Consider the following 18779-nt stretch of genomic DNA (forward strand, 5'->3'; position numbering starts at 1 on the left):
CTGAAAGCTGAGCTGTGATTGGTTGCTGTGGGCAGTTTATACCAGGTGTATATTTACACCCTTTCATAAATCTTCCCCTTAAGAGTCCTGTTCTTGATATCCTGGGGACCCCACAGGTCAGATTCCCCCCATGATCTGACACTTATCCCCTATCCTGTGGATGGGGGATGTTATTTTAACTTGGAACACTCCTTTAAAAGACACCCGTGTATGGACAGGGTACTGGGATCACAAACAACACATGTCAACTTGTGTGCAAACTTCTTGTCCAGCCATAATTGGGGTATTTAAAAATGCAGAAATGCATCTACCAACCTATAGGTAGCAAGAGCGGCAATGGGAGCATATGTGTAGACAGTCTATCGCATACCACACAAACCCATCAAAGCCAGCTCACGGCATGTGACTTCCTTCATGTGCTACACACTGCCAACGTCCAAGGGAAGTGGCCGTAGTAAAGTGACTGTGATCATAATCAATGCGTACATACATTGCTTTTACACTTTGCTCTGTTGGAGGCTCCCAGCTGCCATGACAATTAAGCAGCCCCCAACTATCACATTAAGGGTACAAACAACGTCTACGCAGCGTATTTTCTGCTGTGATACGCAGCAGATAAGATCTAAATAACTGAACACAGCATCAAATCTGCTGCGTATACGGTGTGTGTGTTTGTACCCTAAAGAGAAGGCCTCCTTTCTATGCAATTGACCGCAGCATGTCAAGTTTCAAAAAGTGAGCACAAGAAGCCAGGTCAGATAGACTATTTTATTACATTTATATAGTATAGATTCATATCTGAAACAGAATATTGAAAATCAGTCCCTTTATAACGCTTCATTTTGTCCTCTGGGCTTTTCCTATCTCGTTTTTTAGATGAACATTTTCATGGGATTTTAGCTTTGTAGCCTCATTGAAAGCTTTTCCACACTTGCTACAGATGTATGGTTTTTGTCCCACATGAAGACGTTCATGTCTTCGCAGGTTGCAGCTTTGTGTAAACCTCTTGTCGCACTCCTGACATTTAAAGGGTTTCTCCCCATTGTGGATTCTCTGATGACAGGCTGCAGATGAGCGATCTCTAAATCGCTTCCCGCACACATGACATTCATATGGCTTCTCACCACTGTGGATTCGCTGGTGGGACACCAGGGTTGAGTGCTGACTAAAGCTTTTGCCACAATCTTTGCAGCTGAATGGCTTCTCCCCTGTGTGGATTCTCTGATGTATAATAAGCGTGCTATTGTCTGCAAAACATTTTCCACAATCAGAGCAACGACATGGCTTCCTTTCTTTATGGGTCCTAACATGCTTTGTGAATAACGATTTACTAAAGAACAGATTCCCACAGTCCATACATTGATATGGCTTATTGACTGCATGTGTTTTCTCATGTATGAGCAGCAGCATACGCTGGACAAATCGCTTCCCACAGAGAGAACAGACAAAGAGCTTTTCGTCTATGTGGCTCTTCTGATGAAGATCAAGTAATGGTCGATGCAGAAACCGCTTCCCACACACAGTGCATGAATAGGTTTTCTTTCCAGACGCCAGCCTTCTGTCATGGATTATCTTTTTACAGTCAGTACATGTAATACTGTGTCCAGGTATACGTACGTTCCACCTCATCGCTTTTTCTCTGCGTCGACATCTGCTTTTGATTACAACAATAGAGAATTTTTTTCTGCACTTTTTACACTCTTGTATTTTCCATGAAGTCTTCTGAAACACAACTTCACTTTTACTTTCTTTCTTTCGAAATTTGCATTTATTAGTGCTCTTACTTCTTAATCCATGTGACATCTTGCTTTTTTTTCTACTAGTACAGTGCTGACCTGTGCCAGACTGCCCCCCGCCCACAGTAAGGACGCTGGGTCCCTTGTCTACACTAGGATGACCTCTGCACAAGGTAGCATCAGACTTGGCAAGTTTTCTACATTTATTAAATTCAGCATGAGGGCAAACATCTGGGTACTGATTTACAGACCTGTCAGAGGAACCATTTACACCATCAGAATTATCACCAGCTGAAACACGGGTACAATGTCTCTTTCCAGGAAACGTGGCAATTGATTTTTTAGTTTTATCTGTAGATTGTGCGCTTTTTTTGGACTGTCTATAAACATTTTTGTCATCTAGTATACAGCAAGGGTCCTTCTGCTCCAGACTCTTTATGGCTTCATCACTTATGTTAGAATGACTCTGGTGCTGGCGGCGCCTTTCATCTGGGCCAGTTTGCAGCAGTGACGGTACGGTGGTTAGGCTACTATCATGTATATGGCTTTCTGTCACTATAAGGGTCTCTTTTTTATCATGAACAGATGATTCCAGCTGTGAAACAAGCAGGGAACTGTTGCCTAGCTCACTGCTGCTCACAGCTTTCTGCATAGGGAGCTTGTCTGAGCTCTCTATCAGAAGCTCTGTAGGCCTGCCAGTACACTCATCCCTTTTCTTATATGACTGTGAAATGCAGCTATCTGAAATCTGCTTCAGGTTGTTCAGATCTGTAGAAAAGATATAAAAAGAAAAAAAAAGAAAAGAAAATCAAACATATGTAGTAGTACCAATAAGGACAGACATTACATTTGTGGTAACATTTTTATGTTTTACTTGGTCCGTGACAAAGAAACTGATGGGATATTCTTATAATGTCAGGAAGTTCAGTGAATGAGGAGGCAGAATAAACCCCACCTAGCTTAAAAGTGCACAATAGTAATCTGTCCTAAAGGAATGGCTTTGGAGTCTGTGACAATCACTTGAATGAGTTGTCTGCTTTGGCTATAGACCTTAGAAAGCCAAGTATATATTGGGAAGCTATGTAGGCAGTGCTAGATGTTCTATTGGAACTTCCTATAGTTATTGGTCCATTGTGCTCTCTGCTTAGGTCCACACGAAGGGACTCCATGAAGCAAAGTCCAAAACACAGGAAAAATCCTGTGGGAGCCGCTTATCTGTAAATTATCTACAGGACCAAAACCAGCCTAAGGCTGTCTCCACATCACACCATGTGTACACATTTGGCATACATGCTGGGGAAACTTCACAGGTCACCATTCATCTTCTACCAGATATCAAGCTGAGAGCGGCACATACAACAAATGATACCAAGCTCTTTGCTGAAGTTTGTCTGCAAAATCATGTTTTTCTTCTAAGCTCGAGAGTTGTACAGGCCATGCTGAGCTGCAGCATGCATGCCACCTCCCTCACCCACATGACTGACATACTGGCTTGGCTTCCAGCACTGAGCTTGTACATGAATAGTACACAGCATGGAGCAGACATGCATGTTGCAGCTATCTATGCTGCCCCTGAAGGCAAGGCAAATATTGACGCCAAAGGGAAGTGAACCAACAAAAACACAGTAATCACTGAACTCAAGGAGAACAGCAAAAAAAATTCCATTGAAGTACTCAATCAAGAGTCTCCACTGATGCCCCCAAAAATTTAAATATGCAAAACAAGAGTCCATGGAGCCTCAGTTACGAGTCTCGAAACACGGGATAGCCAGATATCTCTAGCCTGTTGCCAACGGGGTGCCTCCATGATGGGGAGAGCACCACACCACCCTGATAAATAACCCCTTAAGTCCCACTCGGTTGCGAGTATTGGAACATAGACCGGGAAACAACAGGGTGGCCCCTTTTGTCAATGTCTAACTCAAGGTGCGAGTATTGCGATCATGACAAGGGCTTGCAAAGGCAGGCCTCCACCCACAGACAGCTGTTTCAGGGTATTTGCCCCTCGTCAGAATTTTTTTTTGCTGTTCTCCTTGAGTTCAGTGATTACTGTGTTTTGTTGGTTGATTTGTCATTGCTCCAACTAGCCAGAATCCTACCTCACACTGACGAGGGACAAATACCCCGAAACGGCTGTCTGTGGGTGGAGGCCTGCCTTTGCAAGCCCTTGTCATGATCGCAATACTCGTACCTTGAGTTAGACATTGACAAAAGGGGCCACCCTGTTGTTTCCCTGTCTATGTTCCAATACTCGCAACCGAGTGGGACTTAAGGGATTATTTATCAGGGTGGTGTGGTGCTCTCCCCATCATGGAGGCACCCCGTTGGCAACAGGCTAGAGATATCTGGCTATCCCGTGTTTTGAGACTCGTAACTAAGGCTCCACGGACTCTTGTTTTGCATAGCCAAAGGGAAGTGGCCAAAGTACAGGCAGCATAGTATGTAGGCTAGGGGCTAATAAGTAATTTGAAGTGGATAATCTACAGTGACAGTATGGGGAAAAACATATTATAATCTTCGGTTACAATCAGTAATAAGTAAGAGAGCAATCAGCAGGAAGCAGATGAGAGCAATGTTCTTTTCATTCCCGGTATACAGGTCACCCTGTGTTGGTAAGTATAGTGCAGCACTGTGTATGTGTTTCTCAGCAGTGGGAAGGACCGTGCTAAAGGGAATCTGTCAAGTGCATTTCACATTCCATACTGTCAGATAGCTGACAAATCAGAGACACATGGTACCTTTCATATAGCCATCTGTGCCTCCTGGGTGTATCAGAGATAATAGTACAGCTCCCTGCCAAAGGCTGCATTGCTTTTATAGAAGAATGGCACACATTCTCTTAGTGTATGTGCATACTACAGAAATCACGTGGATAACTTCCAGCGGATTTCATTTGCACTCCCGCTAGAATCTCCGCCTGTCCCATAGACTCCATTCTGTGCTGAGGGGCATATTATTCTGCAGTTCTCTTTGTAAAATAAATAGAAATATATCCTCCCAAAAAGGGCACAGTTACATTTTTCAGCTTTCCAATACATTATACAGTGAAAAATTTATTATTATTATTATTATTAGGGGCTCTACATGGGGTTTTCCCAGATGAATAGAAACAAATACAGATAGATAGGGATGTGGACTAATGGGATACACTAAATTCACCTCACCTATCCCAGTACTGGCACTCAGGTCTAGCCCAGTTGTTCAGTTTACTTCCCCCCCCCCCCCCCCCCCCCCCGACAAGGCGCTCCACAGTGTTTGGATCATCAGGAGAGCATGATGTGTAAAGATCGGCACCAGGATGGACCGGAGCACAAGCGATGGATTTGACAAGGTGTTTATGTTGTATTTTAGGAGATCATCCTACCCACCTGAGATGGAGTCCGAGTGCCTATTGAGTGGCCTGTGATGACACACGTCTGCCTCCCTTGTCAGTAGGGACTTGGGTTGGTGTACTGTTTCCTGCTGTCTAAGAAAACAGGAATTACTTCTAGTGGAGTCGCTTTCACTTCTAGAGCTGCTGGTCTTATCTTGGGAGAAGCATCTTGTGTAACTCGGTTTGCTGACGTTACCCGATGGAGGATCTTGCCACCTGTACACTCGATTGAGCAGGTAGTCTTCTGTATCTTTGAGGAATTTCTCCTTTTTCTTCAACTCTGCTTTCTTTCGAAATTCAGTCAAAACGTTCTCTATTTTCGATTTCAGGGATGTCCACTCCTCTTCAGATAGGCAGGACATTAACTGCAGTTCAATTGTAGAAATCTTTTCCCTGGTCTTCTTAATGGATCTCTGTAGGTAATCTATAGTCAGTACCATCAAGTCGAAGGAGCACTTGTTTAGAATGTTCTTGTATTGCTTGCAGTAGGACTGATCCTCCTTGAACAGCGTGGGATGTAAATGGGAGCGTAGACCACGTGGAACCTGATTCTTGCGACAATACTCGGCCAATGTTCTACAATGGAGTTCCTGGGAAATCAGTTTTCTGGATTCTCGTTCAAAGTCACGTGTGCACAGTTCCACTGGAGAAATATGAAGAAACTCCTCAGAAGATCTCACCTTGAAAATAAAAAAGCAAAATCATCATCTGGTATACAAATAAAGATGCAGGTTGTGCATTATTGGATAACATGTCGCCAGTTGGTGAGTTCTCAGTAAAACCAGTAAGATCCGCCCTGCAGCATTGGAAGCATAGTGCACTCGGTAAGGCTATCCAGATCCGCCACACTAAGAGTTTAAATTATCCACTGCTCCCTGGTCTTATTCACCCATATCAAAAAGAACAAGGAGGTACAAACCAGTTATGAAGAGTAGGTGTGACAGGAGAAATACATCTAGAACACAGATGTAATTGAAAACATAGAACATCTGCTACTACAGGAGAGACTTTAGCTCCATATGCCTCCTCTCATGTACTCTGTGGTTATATCAGCTACTCTGGATCAGGCCATTGATCTAAGGCTACAATTACATGTTCTCTAGGCTGTCTGTAGCCGTGGACCTGTAGTTACAGATAGCACTATGGAAGGGCATCCATAGTTGTCTGCTATGCACAGACCTATTCAATAGTGAAAAGTGATCTGTACCACGACTAAAGGTCCATACAAGGACCTGACCATTTTTTCCCCTTGTGGCATAGATCACGGCCCGTAACAAGTATGGATGTGTAAACAGGGCCATTAAAACTAATGGGTCCATAGTGTTGTCCGTAGCTACGGATCTAGTGTCTCTTCTATAAATGCTTGGTACCTACACTTTTACTTGGCTAATGTTACATCATGTGGGAAAGATTCCGGGAGAGCAAATATAATCCTGTCAGTCGCATCATATTATCCCCAATTTGGTGATGTTTATGACACAATAAATGTTACTTTACTTACACCTGATTGCTTTGTGTCATGTATCTGATCTAAATACTTGTGTCCCAGCACTCCTCACTGCCCCCTCCATGTCATGTGCCGCAGCACTCCTCTCTGCCCCCTCCATGTCATGTGCCCCAGCACTCCTCTCTGCCCCCTCCATGTCACGTGCCCCAGCACTCCTCTCTGCCCCCTCCATGTCACGTGCCCCAGCACTCCTCTCTGCCCCCTCCATGTCATGTGCCCCAGCACTCCTCTCTGCCCCCTCCATGTCATGTGCCCCAGCACTCCTCTCTGCCCCCTCCATGTCATGTGCCCCAGCACTCCTCTCTGCCCCCTCCATGTCATGTGCCCCAGCACTCCTCTCTGCCCCCTCCATGTCATGTGCCCCAGCACTCCTCTCTGCCCCCTCCATGTCATGTGCCCCAGCACTCCTCTCTGCCCCCTCCATGTCATGTGCCCCAGCACTCCTCTCTGCCCCCTCCATGTCATGTGCCCCAGCACTCCTCTCTGCCCCCTCCATGTCATGTGCCCCAGCACTCCTCTCTGCCCCCTCCATGTCATGTGCCCCAGCACTCCTCTCTGCCCCCTCCATGTCAAGTGCCCCAGCACTCCTCTCTGCCCCCTCCATGTCACGTGCCCCAGCACTCCTCTCTGCCCCCTCCATGTCACGTGCCCCAGCACTCCTCTCTGCCCCCTCCATGTCACGTGCCCCAGCACTCCTCTCTGCCCCCTCCATGTCACGTGCCCCAGCACTCCTCTCTGCCCCCTCCATGTCCCGTGCCCCAGCACTCCTCTCTGCCCCCTCCATGTCACGTGCCCCAGCACTCCTCTCTGCCCCCTCCATGTCACGTGCCCCAGCACTCCTCTCTGCCCCCTCCATGTCACGTGCCCCACCTTTCCTCTCTGTCCCCTCCATGTCACATACCCCACCTTTCCTCTCTGCCCCCTCCATGTCACGTGCCCCACCTTTCCTCTCTGCCCCCTCCATGTCACGTGCCCCACCTTTCCTCTCTGTCCCCTCCATGTCACGTGCCCCACCTTTCCTCTATGTCCCCTCCATGTCACGTACCCCACCTTTCCTCTCTGTCCCCTCCATGACACGTACCCCACCCCTCACAACACACCTGGTGGGGCGCCGCAGCCGTCATGTTGCTTGCTGACAAGTAATACACAGCATAGACGCTTCCGCTTAGATTTTACACCTAAAAACCCCGCCCACATCACGTGACTCAGCCATGGAAACTTTCGACACCGTATGACGTCAGATCACGTGACGACCCAGCTGTGCACATTCTCCGTGGACGCGTCACTCTCCAGCTCTCATGTGACGGTTCACGCCAGGAAGTCGATGGCTGAGGCCGTGATCTGGGGACCCCTTGAGCCGCTTCTTCCCTGCACCCACTATAGTTGTGTCCTTAGAGACCGTGTTAGAGGACAGGCTTGGATACTGAGCAGACTGTATCACACATGATGGCCATCCGGTTGTGTTATTCTTCATCACTAAACGTGTCAGGTCCCATGACTGAGGAGGACACAGGAGGAGCCATCAGTGTGTGGGTCTGTTCCTTTAAGTCTCTGTGACGTCACTGTCCCCGCCTCCCAGTGTCCTTGTGCCAGTAGTGCTGGTTGTGTAGTCCGGAGCCTGAGCTGTCATGGCTCAGCTGCTGTTAGGAGGGATACTGAGGGCCGCCCGCCGCTGCCCGGCGCACAGCTGGAGCTGGCGGTCATACGGAGTTACGGCGCAGGTATGATGACGTCACAGCTAGGGTATGAGGGGTCAAAGTGCAGCACTCTACCCCCATGTCACCAGGAATGAGTCCTACTGTCTGTAACAACTAGTAAGAAGTATAGTTGTAGTGACATGATGTAGCCCCCATTTTACAAGGAGTAATTGCAGACCAAGCTGGGGTCCAATAGCCAGACATTCTGACAATGTTGCTTGCTGGTTACAGTTCTACAATGCAGCACAACATTTTATTGGTTACATTACACATAAAGTGGTTGTACCTGTCACTATGTGCCCACACTTCAAGGCGGATGAATGCAGAGTGTGATCAGTGCCTGATGAGTCCCACTATAACGTATTAGTGGTCCCAGCAATCAAATGATCTGCAACATATATATCGTAATAAACACTTATGTACAGGGCAAACAAAGCACCTTACTCAGCAGTCTTTTCAGTTAATCATATAGTCAATTTAAAGCAAATATATCATCAGTACATTCTTGTTAAGCTTTCTACATGGATAGAATGGCGCCGGTGCGGGGAACCCAGTACTGCAGTACTATTTTAGAATCGCGGCTCGGTTCCCACGTTCGGCGCTGTTCTATTGTCCTTGTCCGGGGATGAAGCACTAGAGTAATAAAGGGGCGGGCGTTTCCTCTCACTGGGGGCGGTGCGGCAGTGCTTCACCCCTGACCGATGCCCGGGAATAGAACAGCACTGTAAGCGGGAACCGAGCCGCGGCTCAAAAAAAGGACTGTGGCACTGGCTTCCCTGCACTGGCACTGTTTTATCCATGTACAAAACTTTAAAGGAAACCTGTCACCCCCCGTGCCGGGGTGACAGGCTCCCGACCCCCTGTTAGAGCCCCTTATACTCACCTAATCCCGCCGGGTCCCGCTTCTGGAGGTGGTCGGGTGACGAAGATCTGAGCCGCTGCAGCCCGGCGCATGCGCTGAGAGATGAGTCCAACGCTCATAGAGAATGACGGAGCGCTGGACTCTCTTGTCATTCTCTATGGGTGTTGGACTCATCTCTCAGCACGCGCGCCGGGCTGCAGCGGCTGAGGTCTTCGTCACCCGACCACCTCCAGAAGCGGGACCCGGCGGGATTAGGTAAGTATAGGGGGCTCTAACGGGGGGTCGGGAGCCTGTCACCCCGGCACGGGGGTGACAGGTTCCCTTTAAGCAAATCTACTGATGTTACATTCGCTTTAAAGTTTTATTCTACCCTTTTTAGGTCACCCTGTTTAGCAGTGATCAGCATCCTAATAAAGCCTTAAAATGTCAACTGGGTGATCTCCACCACTCCGTTATCAATGTGGGGAGGGTTCAGAAGGCTGCATTGCATTGATTCTAATGGAGTCATGTCATGGAGGGGCTGGAGTTTCTTCCCACTAAGGGTGGGACGGCCCGCCTCCAATGCTTCTGCCTGGGCCTGGTGGTACAGTCACTTTAACAAAGAGAACAACATAAAAATTAAAGGAATTATCTAAGATTGGGAAACAGCGCCACACTGATCTCAGTTTGTGTGTAGCACTGCAGCTCAGTTCCACTGAAGTGAATGGAGCAAAGTTGTAATTTCACACACAACCTTGAAGCAGTGGTGGCTCTGTTTGTGGAAGAAAGCAACTATGCTTTTTTTTATCTTGGAGAACCCCTTTAACCAGACTTTGCTTACATATAATAGCAGTATAGGTAACAAGCTTTTAGTCATCTATCTATCTATGGGTCAATTTACACAGAAAGATTATCTGACAGATTATCTGCCAAAGATTTGAAGCCAAAGCCAGTAATGGATTTGAAAAGAAATCTCTTCCTTTATGACCTGTTCTGTGTTTATGGTCTGTTTCTGGCTTTGGCTTCAAATCTTTGGCAGATAATCTTTCTGTGTAAATGGACCCTATCTATCTATCTATCTATCTATCTATCTATCTATCTATCTATCTATCATGTGAGTTTACAGAGTGGGAAGGGAGGATAGAAGACAGAGGAGTAGCTAGCATTTCCCCTTCAGGTAAGCTCCTTATAGTGTCCAATATAATACTGCTACACACTGGCCCCTTTGAATTCTGCCACAAACTGCACCCGGTCATCTTTGTATCTCTTATCCTATAGATAACAAGGTGAAACGGAAATACCCCTTTATTACACACGTTCATCATAGACTAGATTTAGCATAAACACATATAGGGAGCCTTCACACAAACTGGATTTGCAGTGGATTTTGCTGCAAACTCGCTGTGTGAAATCAGCTGCGAATCCGGTATGTGTAAAGCTACCCATAGAGAGATTTATCAAACTTTGTGCATTGGAACAATGGTGGAGTTGCCCAATGCAACCAGATTCCAGCTGGATCCTGACTAGTTGCTATGGGCAACTAAACTTTTTGCACAAAGTTTGATAAATCTCCCCCCCATAGGATCATACAGACAACACAAACAGAAATGATGGCATCTCACCTAAATTCTGGTGAGGTCAGAAGATGGCAGCAGCCTGGGGTGAAGAAGAAAGAGAGCAGAGACCGCTGCTTGTCACCATGGAGGTGACGAGCTTCTGGAGCATGGGTAGTGGACTGGACAGGATGATGGCATTGTGTGTAGCGGACTGGATAAGCTCATGGTATTGTTCTCATATAATATAATATGATACAGTACACAGGTGGAAGGAGACTAATTTTTTCAAGGCATGTCCTTTTCATTTATAATTTACTTATATGACTGTAAATGTCTTATTGGTCACATGATTATGATCTCCATTTGTTCTGTTTTTTTTTTTTTTTGCTGATATCATGTAAACTATGTCCACCCTGCAGTGCTGTGCAATGTACCAGTATACTCCAGCCTTGATCCATCCATCAGAGGTGGCATACAGGTACATTACACAACACCGCTGCACATAGTTTACATGATATCAGCAACAAAACAGAACAAATGGTGATCACACTCATGTGACTTATAGGACATGTACAGAAATGTTTAGAAATAGGACATATACAGAAGTCTATTACAATGGGACTTAAACTGCATATAGTGGAGTGAATAGTGAATGTAGGAACAGACAATACAAGTAGTCTCCCTCCACCTGTGCACACAGCAGTCCAGGCACTTATGGGTTAATCCCCCTCCCCTGCATTCAGGCTCCTATCTCTTCTTCATATGAACCTTCTGTTGTAACACAATGCAGTCGGGACTCAGAGGAGGAGGAAGGGAGCCTGGAGACAGTGCTGGGAAAAGGCTGCCATGTCTCCACACTCCTGTCAGTGCCCCCTGTGCTCCCAGTACATTACAACAACAGGTTCAGATAACAATAAAAGGAGCACTGAGTGCAGGGGAAGGAGATAAGCGTCCTGTATTGCTGAGAAACCTGACAGCCCCCAGCCTCCCTGCAGCACTCACCACACACTCTGCTCTCTCCTGCTCCACGGCCGTGTGCCCCGCCCCCTCCCTGGACTGCGGCAGTGCTCCTCCTCCTCCAGCACCACCTCTTTCTTTGCCATGTGCTGATGCCGTCTACAGAGAGCCCACTACGGATGTGTTAATGCCGTCTGCAAAAGCAATAGCTTTTTCAGACAGCATTAACCTGCTGACCCTTCAGTGGGCCCCTGCCTGAGTGGGCCCAGGAGCCACCGCCCCCCCTGCCCCCACCTAATTTCGCTACTGACTCAGGCATGTACAGTACAAATAACATCCTCCTGTTTTAGTAGCCTTATGGTGTTTTATTCTTTCCTGTATTTATGGTTTTCACCAGAGATGCTATAACATGCAAAAGGGAACCAATCAGAACAATTATGCTGTTTAAAGGGAATGTACCACTGGTTCATTGCTTTTTTTGTTTTCTACATGAACAGACCAGCGCCAGCATGGCCCTTTTTTTTTAACCGCCCACAACTGATTTGAACCAGTTCTTGCACTTGGCGTTGATCTATTCCCGAGCAGCGTCCGGGCATGAGTATAATGCAATCCTTGGCCGCTCTCTGTGTAAGCCCATGGTACCTGCATGTAAAGTTTACATCACATTTGTGAGATGCATTTAGTTTATTCAAAGAGATAGCGCCGAACATACACAGTAAACGTGTCCAGAGGATTGTAACAGCCATATAGAGGTTGAATAGTGTAAAAAAAAAAGCCAAAAGGTAAGAAAGCGCTGTAGACTGCTACTCTACATGTTTTTTCTTTTACAATTGGGCCGTATGGATGATAAATAGCATTGTATTTCTCAATTAAGACCGCATGAAAGACTGGAACATTGCACCATGTTTATGAATGAATAAAGAACTTATATTGGCCTACAGTTTGGAAGACTGTTTTTTTTTTATCCTATACATTAAAGGGAATGTGTCAATTTTTTTTATTAAACATATTTAGATGATACTTTTTCTAATTTTCCTACTTACTATCTATAATAATATTCTGAAATATTGTAATTTTTATTCTCTCTACTAAGCTTAAAGGACAACTCCGGCCAAAAGTATTTAATATGTTATTACTTATGAAAAGTTAGGCAAATTTCTAATGTACATTAATTATGGGAAATGCACATATACTGCTATTTCCCTTTATTTAGTAGATCATGGAGTGTTATAATTCTGTCCAAAACCATGACGTCACAAATGACTTGTAATTCCTATGGAGTGTCCAGCAGGGGGCGCACTATATATAGAAGTCAATGAGTACCATTGATTTCTACATATAGTGCACCCCCTGCTGGACACTCTATGGATTCAATTGATGTGTATGTGAAAAAGTAATGTACAGTACGTTTTTGATTTAATACATTTATGGAATACTTTGGGGAGCAAGTGTCCTTGCTCCCCAAAGTATTTTATAAATGTATTCAATCAATACATATGGAGGTCACCGAGCAGGGAGGAAGAGAGGTGCCTATGCAACTAACTACTTCCCCCTTCCCTCCCTGCTCTGTGCTGGACACATACTGTATACACAGTACTACTCCTCCCATCATCTGCTCATACTATGAGCAGATGATGGGAGGAGTAGTACTGTGTATATGTGTCCCACAGCCCCAGGGAGAAGGGGGGAGATAATTAGATGCATAGGCACCTCTCTCCCTCCCTGCTCGCTGCCATCCAAATGTATTGATTGAATACACACTTGCACCATTGCTCCCCAAAGTATTCCATAAATGTATTCAATCAAAAACATTTTTACATACACATCAATTGAAGCCATAGAGTGTCCAGCAGGGGGCGCACTATATATAGAAATCAATAGTACTCATTGACTTCTATATATAGTGCTCCCCCTGCTGGACACTCCGTAGGAATTACAAGTCATTCGTGATGTCACGGTTTTGGACAGAATTCTAACACTCCATGATCTACTAAATTAGGGAAATAGCAGTATATGTGCATTTCTCATAATTAATGTACATTAGAAATTTGTCTAACTTTCCATAAGTAATAACATATTAAAAAAATACTTTTGGCCGCACTTCTCCTTTAAAATTACTGTCAGTCTGGCAAGTGATCTGTACAGAATTACGGCAAAAGGTGACCCCAGGAGATAGAGAAAGGTGAAATGCAGTTCAGCCCCCTCCTCTCTTTCTCAGTGCTCTGTATCCTTCTATATGTTCTTTTCCGCTGTGTACTCTTCTCTGTACCTGATAGAGGCACGGCTACAGTGGCTTTCGAAAGTATTCATCTCCCTTGGCTCTTTACATATTTTGTTACATTACAGCCTGTGTTTAAATGTTCTGAGAGAGGGCGCCACCAAATTTTTCAGACCTGACAAGGAGAGCATTAAAGGGGAACTCCGGATAAGAAAAACTTGTTTTCTATTAAAAGTACATTAAAAGTTATATAGATGTGTCTATACAATGTATTACCGTATCTGTGCGGTTCTGCCACACCGGTAGCTGATAGAAATCCAGGAAGTAAAAAAAATGGCCTCTGTGCCAATTCACATTGTCTCCTGCTCCCACTGCTCTCCCCACTTAGGTGACAAATCTTCCATGCCTCTGTCTCACATTGTGTGTGTTTGCCGAGGACAGGCTGATGATGCAGACAGAGGGCAGGGCGTGATCCCCCAATCCCCTGAGTGATCCACCATCTCTGATCAGCCAGAGGCAGGTGCAGCACTAATTTTACTGATTGTGATGGGGGGGGGCTGTGATTATCAGCTGAGGGAAAGCATTGCATTCTGGGACCTTAGCAACCACGAAAGATAGAAACACAAAACAGAACAAAAAACCCCAAACAAATGGATTTTTGGTAGTTTCAAAACTGGGATAGACAGGTAAGTAATGCTATATGCTTCTGCAGAAGTTTCAATTTTTTTTTTAACCTCTACCTGAAGTTCCCCTTTAATCAGAGAGGCAGCACAGAGACCAACCTGAAGGAGCTGCAGAGAAAGACTGGGGTATCTGTCCATACGACCACAATAAGCCATACACTCCATAGAGCTGGGCTTTATGGAAGAGTGGGCAGAAAAAAAGCCTTTACTTACAGCCAGAAGTAAGAATGAGTCTGCCATGATTGTGAATCCCCAAATGTATGGAGGAAGATGCTGTGATCAGATGAGATCAAAATTTTACTTTTTGAACACCAAAGAAAACTCAAAACCAACTCATCTGATCACCCTATGAACGTCATGTTTTTCAGCAGCAGAGACTGGGAATGTGGTCCGAGTCGAGGGGAAGATGGATGGTGCCAAATTTTTGAATATTCATGAGCAAAGTCCATTTTAGGCTATCAGTAATTTGAGACTGGGATGGAGATTCACCTTCCAACAGGACAATGACACACTGTTTAAAGCAACACGCAAGTGGTTTAAAGAGGTACTCAAGCTATTTTATTTATTTATTTTTTCTTTCAAATCAACCAGTGTCAGAAAGTTATTCAGATTTGTAATTTACTTCTATTAAATAATCTCAAGTCTTCCAGTACTTATCAACTACTTTATGTCCTGCAAGAAGTGGTGTATTCTTTCTAGTCTGACACAGTGCTCTCTGCTGCCACTTCTGTCTGTGACAGGAACTGTTCAGATCAGTAGCAAATCCCCACAGACAATCTCTCCTGTTCTGGACAATTCCTGTCACAGACAGAGGTGACAGCAGAGAGCACATTTTCACACTGGAAAGAATATACCACTTCCTGCAGGACATACAGCAGCTGATAACTACTGGAAGGCTTGAGATTTTTAAATACAAGTAAATTACAAATCTGTATACATTTATGACACCAGTAGATTTAAAAACATTTTTTTTAAGGAGTACCTCAAGGGAAACATTCCGTAGTGGAATGGCCTAGTGATAGGCCAGGCATTAATCCAATTGAGAATCTGTTGTCAGATTTGAAGACTGACATTCACCAGTAGAAAATATCTAACTTGAAGGAGCTGGAGCAGTTTTTCCTTGAGGAATAAGCAAACATCCCATTGTCAATATGTGGCAGCTCATAGAGACTTATCCAAAGTCACTTGCAGTTGTAATTTCCAGCAAAGGCGGCTCTACAAAGTACTAACCTTAGGCCTTATTCACACGTTCCGTAATTTACGGATCCGTATTTCCGTATCCGAGTTAGTGCACATTGAAGTCTATTGGGCTATTCACACGATCAGTAGCAGAAATGGATGAAAATCAATCCGTAAAAAAAAAAGGACATGTCCTAGTGCGGACCGGGTGCGGACCCATTTTTTTTTGCGGATCCTCTCATTGAAATCAATTGGTTACGGATTGTTTACGGATTGTAACATGTTGGCATCCGTATTTCCGCAAAAAAATCCGGATGAAGTGCATTGAAAAGCAATGAGTAGTAAAAAAATGGAATTACGGAAATACGGATGGAATACGGATGGAATACGGATGTCCAATCCGCAATTTCTCACGGGTTGTTTCAGGACCAGAAAAAAATAGTGAACGTGTGCATAAGGCCTTAGGGGAGTGAATAGTTCTGCACACTTAAGGTTTCTTTTGTTTTGTCCTATTTTATTTATTTATTTGCTTCACAATAAAAAGAAAACAAAATGTTCAAAGTTGTGGGCAGAGTCTTTACCTGATGCAAACCCTCAAAAAACCATTTTAATTCCAGGTTGTGAGGTAGCAAAACACGAAAAATACCAAGGCGGATGAATATTTTTGCAAGCCACTGTACAGCATTAAAATGCATTTCCATTAAAATTAGTCTTGGTATACCACTTTCTAGCCTTTGTAGTCAGTGGCATTATTCACACTCCCAATATTCTCACTTTTAGAAACATAAACCCAGGTGCAATGTGCACTTTATCTTTATAGTGAGGTATAACAATGCCAGGGCTGTGGCCTTTTCACTTTGCTACTGCTGACTGTCATTCTGTTCTTCTTTTGGCAGCTAATAGATGATTTGAGGGCTGTGGTTGGAGGTAGCAATGTGTCTACAGCAATGGTTGTCCGTGAGCAGCATGGCAAGGATGAATCAATGCACAGGTAACTCTGATAAAGATTCCCCATCCTTTACCACCTGGCTCACTTCTTCATTATATGTCTGTTAAAGAGGTTGTCTGGGCAAATCTCATCAGCTTCTTTCCTATCTGTGTAATGAATAGAGGCGCGGGTACGGCATGTGACCCGCATTTCTATTTATTCCTATAGAGGTGCTGGAGAAGTACAGCGCTCTTTCGGCTTACTTGGCTGTTTCTGGCAGCTCCATAGGAATGATTAGAACCACAGGTTATGTGCCGTATTAGCAACTCTATTCATAACAGAGAAGCTGGGGCCTGATACGGAGATAGGCACGGAGGTCACCGCCCCCACCACCGCGCTCTCTTACTTTTCCCCTAACCTGTGAATAGGGGAAAAGTTGATTTTGCCCCCGAACAATCCCTAAACAAAAGTGGTGTTGGTCAAGTTTCCTTAAACATACTGAAACAAAAACTCTGAAATGGATGAAAAAACGCAGTGTGAACCTAGCCTTAGCTATGAAAAGGTATCAGCAACTAAAGACTCTTTGGAGGAGATTTATAAACTGGTGTAAAGTAGAATTGGCTCAGTTGCCCCTAGCAACCAACCAGAATCCACCTTTTAATTTTTAAAAGAATCTGTGAGGAATGAAAGGTGGTATCTAATTGGTTGTTAGGGGCAACTGAGCCAATTCTACTTTACACCAGTTTGACAAATCTCCCCTCTTGTCTTAAATCTAAATCTTCTGACTAAAGGGATGATTATGGTGCAAACAAATGTTAAATCATCCTAATCTTCTGGTGTAAATGTGGCAACGATCTAACAGTTAAAAATTTGTTCATATGTCGTTGATCGCATCTTTTCAGCTGACCTCAGAATTCTTATTATTAATAATATTGTTAATTGTTTTCAAGTCTGTCAGTGTACGCACTCAACGTTTACAGTATATAGATATGAATGCAATTACAATCATTCACAGTATATATAGAAACGCATATATACGATCGCCTTAACAATTTTCCATATCGATTTATCTTCTCGTCTAAACGGCCAAAGGAAAAAAAAACATTACTTGTCGTTCACTAAACGAGTGCTTAACCCTTAGGGCGTACAGTTACGCCATGGAAGTCTGTCCCCAGACGACCTAGGGCGTAACTGTACGTCCTGGGTGTTTCTCCCGCTATGAAGCGTGCTCCGGAGCGGAGCGCGCTTCATAGCAGGTGGGGGTCGGCTGCAATCAGCAGCCGGGACCTCACCGGTAATGACACGCTGCAGCGATCGCGCTGCCGCGTGCCATTAACTCCTTAAACGCCGCGATCGCAGCGCGACCGCGGCGTTTAAGTGTAAGTGACAGGGGGAGTCCCCTGTCACTTACCGAACGGGACCCCCGCAGTGTGACTGCGGGGGTCCCGATCAGTAAAACGGACCGCCGGAGGTCTCTCACCTATGGCATAGCAACGATCAGTGTAAAAATCAAAGTAGTGTATGTAAAAGTCCCCCAAAGGGACTTCAAATGTGTAAAAAAAAAAAAAAGACTATTACACTAGCCCAAAACCCCTCCCCCAATAAAAGTTAAAATCACCCCCTTTCCCATTTATATAAATAAAACATATAAAAATAAATAAACAAATAAACATATAATATACCGTAGCGTGCATAATTGTCCGATCTATTAAAATATAACAAGCGTCATTGCGAACGGTAAACGGCGTAGACGAAAAGAGGGAAAAAAGTGCGCGGATTACCGATTTTATGTTACATTATATATTAAAAAAATTAATAAAAAGTGATCAAAACGTCCGATCTTCACAAATATGGTATTAATAAAAACTAGAGATCATGGCGGAAAAAATGACACCCCATACAGCCCCGTAGGTGAAAAAATAAAACTGTTATAAGCTTCACAATAGGGCTATTCCATTTATAATTAATTGCCAAAAAAAAAGGATTTCATTTAAAAAAAATATATAACATTAGAGAATCTGTGTAACCTGCATATGGTTGTGTTCGGGCTGACCTATAGAGTAATGGTATCATGTCGCTTTTACCATATAGTGCATTACGTAGA

The 18779-nt window shown here is 44.5% G+C and overlaps 2 protein-coding genes across 4 annotated transcripts in view; one reads left to right on the forward strand and one right to left on the reverse strand.

The window, feature by feature from the left end:
• Window positions 1-796: 796 nt before the first annotated feature.
• LOC138788516 (zinc finger protein ZFP2-like) lies at window positions 797-8285 on the reverse strand. Of its 2 annotated transcripts, none has more exons than XM_069966458.1 (3): window positions 7995-8285; window positions 5105-5789; window positions 797-2504 (listed from the first exon to the last, which is right to left on the reverse strand). In XM_069966458.1, the coding sequence occupies exons 1-3, from the start codon at window positions 8088-8090 to the stop codon at window positions 838-840; spliced, it is 2448 nt and encodes an 815-aa protein (XP_069822559.1). In that variant the 5' UTR covers window positions 8091-8285; the 3' UTR covers window positions 797-837. The 2 variants fall into 2 exon arrangements, with proteins under 2 accessions (XP_069822559.1, XP_069822560.1); XM_069966459.1 differs by having other exon boundaries at window positions 798-2504; window positions 7717-8080.
• Window positions 7873-18779, forward strand: part of LDHD (lactate dehydrogenase D) — a 36969-nt gene continuing 26062 nt past the window's right edge. Inside the window, exons 1-3 of one of the 2 annotated variants that reach the window (XM_069966461.1) lie at window positions 8251-8337; window positions 14937-15112; window positions 16644-16738. In XM_069966461.1, coding sequence (XP_069822562.1) covers window positions 16695-16738 — 44 coding nt within the window. In that variant the 5' untranslated portion in view covers window positions 8251-8337; window positions 14937-15112; window positions 16644-16694. Of the gene's footprint in view, window positions 8338-14936; window positions 15113-16643; window positions 16739-18779 lie in introns of both variants that reach the window. The other variant, XM_069966460.1, reaches the window with a different exon arrangement.

The sequence above is a fragment of the Dendropsophus ebraccatus genome, chromosome 4 (genome assembly GCF_027789765.1).
Source record: "Dendropsophus ebraccatus isolate aDenEbr1 chromosome 4, aDenEbr1.pat, whole genome shotgun sequence".
In the NCBI taxonomy this organism is placed as follows: domain Eukaryota; kingdom Metazoa; phylum Chordata; class Amphibia; order Anura; family Hylidae; genus Dendropsophus; species Dendropsophus ebraccatus.

What these genes read in the sequence shown, in the direction of transcription:
- LOC138788516 (XM_069966458.1), bottom strand. Translation starts at nt 8,090, where the DNA reads ATGAAGAATAACACAACCGGATGGCCATCATGTGTGATACAGTCTGCT. An exon ending in TCTCTAAGGACACAACTATA is followed by an intron (nt 5,790 to 7,994) that starts GTGGGTGCAGGG and finishes TTTATTTTCAAG; the next exon opens with GTGAGATCTTCTGAGGAGTT. An exon ending in GCACTCGGACTCCATCTCAG is followed by an intron (nt 2,505 to 5,104) that starts GTGGGTAGGATG and finishes TCTTTTCTACAG; the next exon opens with ATCTGAACAACCTGAAGCAG.